This window comes from Lactuca serriola, chromosome 4 (genome assembly GCF_051521515.1).
Source record: "Lactuca serriola cultivar US96UC23 chromosome 4, Lser_US96UC23_V15, whole genome shotgun sequence".
Taxonomy (NCBI): domain Eukaryota; kingdom Viridiplantae; phylum Streptophyta; class Magnoliopsida; order Asterales; family Asteraceae; genus Lactuca; species Lactuca serriola.
In genome coordinates, this window is record NC_136411.1 from 75,655,422 (window position 1) to 75,662,191 (window position 6,770).

Sequence of the window (6,770 nt, forward strand, 5' to 3'; positions counted from 1 at the left end):
CTAGTTCAATCATTGATCATTGCCAGTTGCCCTAAAATCAGAAAACGGTGGTTACATTCACCGGGGATAATTAATATAGTTCAGCGAATCTAATATCACAATAATTTGGGGCTTTGAAGGAAGAAAACGAGAAATCACGTAAATCAAGGTAGTAGTTGGAGATGAAAGGCACAGTAAATTACAGAACAACGAAACATGAACATTACAGAAATCTCGACAATCAGATCTCCAGATCCCTGTATTTGTGTCGAATCATGTAACAAAAACGTAATTATACTGAATCTAAGGAAGAGAGATGATTATTACTTTATTAGTATTACATTAGCAAGCGAATATATGAGAAGGCAAACGCGAAGATTCAGATTTAGAGAAGCAGGTGTCGTCAAGGACGTCGCTCTGGCACCATCGGCAATCGGTGTTTTTGGAACACAGAGATCTCGACACAATTTCTCCACACTCTTCTTGGATCTGCTTCTTCTTCTTGTGTAAAACGACACCGTATAAGGGTGTTGTTCCAAGTAGCAGGAAGATGATCAGAATAGGGACCAGATGCGAAGGCCTGAAAGGAGCAGTAGTAGCCATTTTTGGAGAGAAGCAGGGTTGAGATTTGATAGGGGTTATATGCTTATGCAACTCGAAGGACCAAACACGATTTAATCAGAACATTAGGGGGTAAAAAGAAATACCTCAAAATTCAGAAATTTAGATTGTAGAAGGACCAAGGAGAATTTAATCAAAACATGGGGGACTAAAAAGGAACAAAAAAATATAAATTTAATCAAGAAATGGCCCATGCAGGTCTCGAACCTGCGACCTTCGCGTTATTAGCACGACGCTCTAACCAGCTGAGCTAATAGGCCTTTTTGTGTACGTTGTTCACACTTAAAAATAAATAGTAATTTTTTATGTTGATAATTAGTTTATCAAATCACTTTCACAATTCTTTAATTTTACATCTTTACCATGATCCTTGTTGTTTATACGCGAAAGCATTACAATTTACACATGTAATTCTGTAAACTTTCGTATCTTTTAAAAATTTTAATTACCCCTTAATAATAATAAAAACCCATGCTTTTTGTTCGTTCCTTTTGAAAAACATCATATACATCTAACAGTTTCAACTTCCAAGGCAAAATGCTTTAGTTGTTGACAGAATTTAACACTAAAAAACCTATACAAAATTTTGGTAGATGTGAATTTATGAACATCATATTATAAAAAATTACAAACAAATTTGATTATATGACACCAAATAAAAAATAAGGTCCACAAGCTACTTCGGACTTACACGGGTGTTTCGCGATGAATAATTATTTACAGAAACACCCCTCGTCCACGGAGCAATAACAGGCGTACAACATAGAAGAATAAACAACAACTCTACAACAAACATCACAATACTAACCCACACATAAATCGTCCCTTTCCAATACCACAAAATCCGTTTAAAAAAAGGCGGTTGAGATTCAAGCTTCAATGAGGCTTCATAGATTTCCGGTACACCGGCACCACGTGTGAATTCGGCTCTTTGTTCCAATATTACCCTCAAACAAGAAGTGGGGTCGTTTCCTTCTGTGTATCCTCTAAATTTTATTTTTAGGGTTTGTGATTCTGATGAGTAGCCAGTGATGAGAGGTGCTAAGTTTAAAAAGGTTAAAATAAGTCGGATCGGTTGGCTTTTGAATTGGAGCATACACGGTTGTCTTGTGCTTGCTAGGCGGTTACCATTTTTAGAAAGAAAATCTATCCTCACCTTCGAGAAAAAAAAAATAAATAAATGTTGCGCTAAATGCAAAACATAACAATGTACTTTCATCTGCTTCTGCAAAAGGGTTATTCTTCTTTACATATCATGTCAGATGTAAATCAGGTAAAACAAAACTCTGACAAGGAACCTAATCCACATTCGAATTGGAACTCCCATACTGCATTATCCATTATACCTTCCGAAACCAATTGTTTTTATTTATAGCATTGTACTTTCAAAAAAAAAAATCTTATTACGACATTATACTTTGAAAAAACTTACCCAATTATAGGAGTGAAAATTTGTTTGAATCTAAATTGCATTTCCATATAAACAAAATCAAGGAAAGTACTTTACTATTTTGTAATAGGATGAAATGAATGTATGATTTTATTATATACCTGAAAGATTCCAAGATCTCGATTGTAGTAAGATTCGGGCAATGTTAAAGAAAGAGTAGCATGGACTTTGTGATCAAGAGGGATAACCCGTGATTCTTCGCTACACCCGGGCTTAATCAAATCAGTGCATTCAAGAAAAGAGGAATCTGGGCAAGACATTAGGGGTACAAAAGCCATGGGACTATCTTTTGTGTAATCAAAATGCAATTCTTGTGTTATTTGAATCGGTTCTTCCATTATGCACTTCAAGGTGATGCCAGAAACAAGAAACGCAAAAACTAATAAACTAATCAGAATGAATCCTACATAAACTGACCAGAAGAATCCCCACCCGAATCGACCACATAGCTTCCATGTGGATTCGTGTTTTTTAATCCACGTGATGATGGTCGATTTGAAGGAATTGCAACACAGACTGAAGATTTTGGAGATGTTTCCTAGTATATAGTATTTTGCACGACTTGTGATCCTAAAGGGATCGAGAACGAACAAGTATGAATAGTAGATTAAGGATATGGGAAAAGTGACTGAAGTAACTAACAGATTTAATTGAAACCCTATCATTTTGATCACTAATCCGGCTAAGGAATAAAGAAAATTCGAACCAGAAACGGGTGAATTTGCTGTAATGGAGTCATCGTCGATTTTTTGATCATCATCACCAACACTTGTAATTGCAGAATAACCACTAGTGTCTTCGTTTAACGACTTAAGATGACTGCTTGAACTCGAACGAAACCTAGTGGATTTCGATTTAGTTTTTAATTTCTCATTATCCTTCGTACTGGAGGAAATTTTGCAATCATTCCTGGGAGAAGTAGCGGAGTCATGAGAATTCAAATCTCCCAAACTGTCAGGTTTATTGAAGGAATAAAACGAGGAGATTTCTTTCAAACTCTGCTGGGAATCATCAAGTTGCGTGTGATTAAGGTCAGCGGAGGTTGAAGAAGATGGCGTTTCTTTTGATTGGATTGGACTGGCAACATTGATATTATTAAGGTCGGAGATTGATGAAGATTTGGTGATGAAAAGGGGGTTATCGGACTCAAAATTGTCCCAGGAATCGACAAAGAGGGATTCTTCGCAGAATTGAGTATCGGCGTCTTCGATGTTGTTGTTTATGGTCGATTTGGTGTTCTCCTGTTCCATTGTAATAAATCAAGAGCTTAAATATCGGGCTAGGGTTAGGGTTAGAAGAGGATACATTGGAGAAGAAAGAACGAAAGGAGTAACGGATTCTGGTACGATGTAGAAAATTATAAAAAGTTTGTCTCGAACTTCAGAAAAAACAAAAATAATATTAATATCATATATAATAATAATCTTGTTGTTTTCAAAGCCACTTCAACCTTTACAATCGAACAACACGTTTTGACTAAACTAGTAATTAAAAAGCTAATTTTACGTTTCTTTACTATCGTATCTCGTCTCATGTGATTGGGTGCAGCTGTCAGAATCGGTTTGGTTTATGGGTTCATCGGTTTCTTCAAATTGGATTTTTCGATTTGAAACTTTTTTAATCCAATTGGAAAACCAAACATCAGATTCAAATTCTTCTACACTAAGCTAAAAACAAAATTCGAATTCAATTTGGTTTGGTTTGGAAACCGAATACTTTTATGAAAAAATTTCAATGTTGCGGTTTTTCAAACATAAAAATTTAAAGTTCCAAAGATAAAAATCTAACGTATTTATGATTGGAATGTGAAATAGAAAACATAAAGTGAAATGTATATGTGAATCGCGAACTCGTTAGGGTTATGAGCCGTTAAAACTAAATAGTTAAAACCCTAAATTGGATTTAATAGCATTAGAATAAACCTCAATATACTTGTGTATATAAATGTGTATCTAGTCAAAGTCTATAGTCAATAGTCTTAACGTATGTATAGGAGAGTATATCTCTTCCTTAGTTAGTATCCTCCTGTATATATACATGTACTCTATTTTTGTATCATACATACAGTTGACAACATTATATGGTATCAGAGCTCATTTCTTGATACTCAATATTCTTGATTACTTGCTTCCATGGCTACGAATACCTCCAATCTTCTTCATCTTGCTACCACCACCAATGCCTCTACCCTAAATTTCCATATTCCAACTATCAACATCAAGCTCGATCACAACAACTATTCTCTTTGGCGTACAACGATCATATCAACGTTAGAAACCTTTGATCTGGAAGATTACGTCTTGAATCCCAAACCACCAACTGAAACTGTTGATGTTGCGGCTATTCCGGCAACTCCTGCCACCGCCACATCTCCGATCGTCGTTGTTATACCAGCTACCACAATACTAAATCCAGAATATGTTGCTTGGAAAAGGAGAGATCGATTTGTTCTTTTGTGGCGTAAGTCAACACTATCGGACAATCCCTCTGCTCTAGTTGCCCGCTCACCCTCCTCTCGAATTGCGTGGCAGACACTTGAAAAACTTTTCAAGACCAAACTAGGGCTTGTCGTTTACAACTCAAAACTCAACTTCAAACCCTTACAAAAGGGTCAATGACAATGATTGAGTACATAGAACGGAAACGATAGATTTCTGATTCTTTGGCTGAAAATCTTCATCCTGTCGATGATGAAGATCTAATTGGCTATATTCTCAACGGCCTTGACTCCTCGTACAGAGCATTTGTTACTGCTTTTATGATGAAATCATAGGTATTAAATGTTGATGATCTCGTTGGCTTATTGTTACAGGAAGAAGCTCGATTGGAGCAAGAGCACATCCGTCTTACTTCTGTAACTCATACATCAACAGTCGCACTCAATGTAAATCGCTCAAATTCCTCAAATTCTTGTTCATCTTCTTCCTACAATGGCTCCAGTTCAGGATCATCCAACTCTGCTCGAGGCATAGATTCACAGAAAAAGAAATCCATTTGCTAGTTGTGTATGAAACTAAGGCACAAGGCAATTGACTACTGCCATCGTGGAAATCAGGTTGACTTTGCATCACGTAGGCCAAACCCGAGGAATAACTAACTTCAAGCTCACTCGACACAGCAACACAGTCCCTCGACAATCATTGATCCTTCATGGTACTTTGACATTAGGGAGGCTGATCATGTCTCTCCGGATATCTCAAAGCTTAACAATGCAGATGCATACACTGGGAGTGACAAACTTCAAGTAGGCAATGGTAAAAATTTACATATTTCTCATGTTGGATCTTCTTCTTTGCCTTATTTCAAATTGCCAAATGTGCTAATTATTCCTGGACTCACTAAAAATCTTCTTAATGTGTCGTAACTAACTGGTGATAATGATGTTTACATAGAGTTTTGGCCTACATCTTGTTCTGTTAAGACATTTCAGGGTAAAACGTTGCTCCAAGGGGATAAAAAGGAAGATTTATATCGATTACCATGTCGCAGTTTCCGTTCTTCAGCAAAAGCTTTCAATAACATTCGAGTCTTTCTCAATGGATGGCATAAGAGGTTGGCTCACCCACACGAACAACTTCTTCGTCGATTAGTTTCTATTTTTAATCTTCCTGTTTCAACTAATAACTTTCCTAATGTTTGTGACTCTTGTCAATTAGGAAAAAGTCATAGGTTGCATCTTCCAGTTTCACATGTAACCTCTTTAAAACCTTTTGAATTGGTTTACTATGATGTTTGGGGGCCCGCTCCAGTTTTCTCAATGAATGTTAATCGATATTTTGTTTTATTTATGGATGATTGTTCTAAATTTATATGCGTTTATTTCCTTTCCCACAAATTGCAAATTTACTCAACCTTTTTACAATTTCGCAAAATGGTCAAAACTCAATTTTAATGTGATATAAAAAGCCTACAAAGTGATTGGGGAGGAGAGTATTGCAATGTTTTTACCTTCCTCAAGTCTCATGGTATCATGCATCGAGTCTCCTGCCCTTACATACAAGAACAAAATGGGGCCATTGAAAGACGGAATCGAATCATTGTGGAAAAAGGTCTCACCTTGTTAGCACAATCCTCTCTTCCTTGTGTTTTTTGGGAACATGCTTTCAGAACTACCACTTATCTAAACAATCGAACTATTACCCCTATCTTAAACATCGAGTTCCCATACCAACGCTTGTATAAAAAAAAAATTCAGATTATGCTTTTTTTAAAATGTTTGGCTGCTTGTGCTATCCGTATTTACGTCCCTAAAATCCTCACCAAATAGATTTTCGTTCTAGACTATGCATTTTTTGGGATATAGTGCTTCCCACAAAGGGTACAAATGTTATCATCCACCAACATCAAAAATATACATCTCCAGACATGTAATTTTTGATGAAGATGTCTTTCCATATGTGCCTTCCTCGCCTACTCAAACTAAGCCCACTTCTTTTAATACAGACTCTTTGCCAAATATTATTGTTCACATACCAGGCCCACCTCCAGTAATTAACACTGGCTCATCTACACATCCACCTATATCTTCTCCTTCTACTTCTCTCAACAACCCAATCATCCAAAGCCCACATCCTAACTCATCTAGAAACCCTATCACTCCAACCAACCAGACATCGATGGCTTATGTTGTTCCTTCTCCTTCCGTTGTTCCTTCTATTATCTCTTCTCCAACTCGTGTTATACCATCCTTTTTCCGTCCTTCTGATACAACTCAGCATCC

At 36.7% G+C, this 6,770-nt stretch overlaps 1 protein-coding gene and 1 non-coding gene across 2 annotated transcripts; both read right to left on the reverse strand.

Moving 5' to 3' along the window:
* Positions 1-786: 786 nt before the first annotated feature.
* Positions 787-860, reverse strand: TRNAI-AAU (transfer RNA isoleucine (anticodon AAU)). Its single transcript has one exon. It is a non-coding gene; the product is annotated as a tRNA-Ile (tRNA).
* Positions 861-1,215: 355 nt separating this feature from the next.
* On the reverse strand, positions 1,216-3,426 carry LOC145101924 (seipin-2-like). Its single transcript, XM_079039231.1, has 2 exons — positions 2,152-3,426; positions 1,216-1,756 (listed from the first exon to the last, which is right to left on the reverse strand). The coding sequence occupies exons 1-2, from the start codon at positions 3,298-3,300 to the stop codon at positions 1,277-1,279; spliced, it is 1,629 nt and encodes a 542-aa protein (XP_078895357.1). The 5' UTR covers positions 3,301-3,426; the 3' UTR covers positions 1,216-1,276.
* Between the last annotated feature and the right edge of the window lie 3,344 nt (positions 3,427-6,770).

What these genes read in the sequence shown, in the direction of transcription:
- LOC145101924 (XM_079039231.1), bottom strand. Translation starts at nt 3,300, where the DNA reads ATGGAACAGGAGAACACCAAATCGACCATAAACAACAACATCGAAGAC. An exon ending in GAGATCTTGGAATCTTTCAG is followed by an intron (nt 1,757 to 2,151) that starts GTATATAATAAA and finishes TTTTTCTCGAAG; the next exon opens with GTGAGGATAGATTTTCTTTC.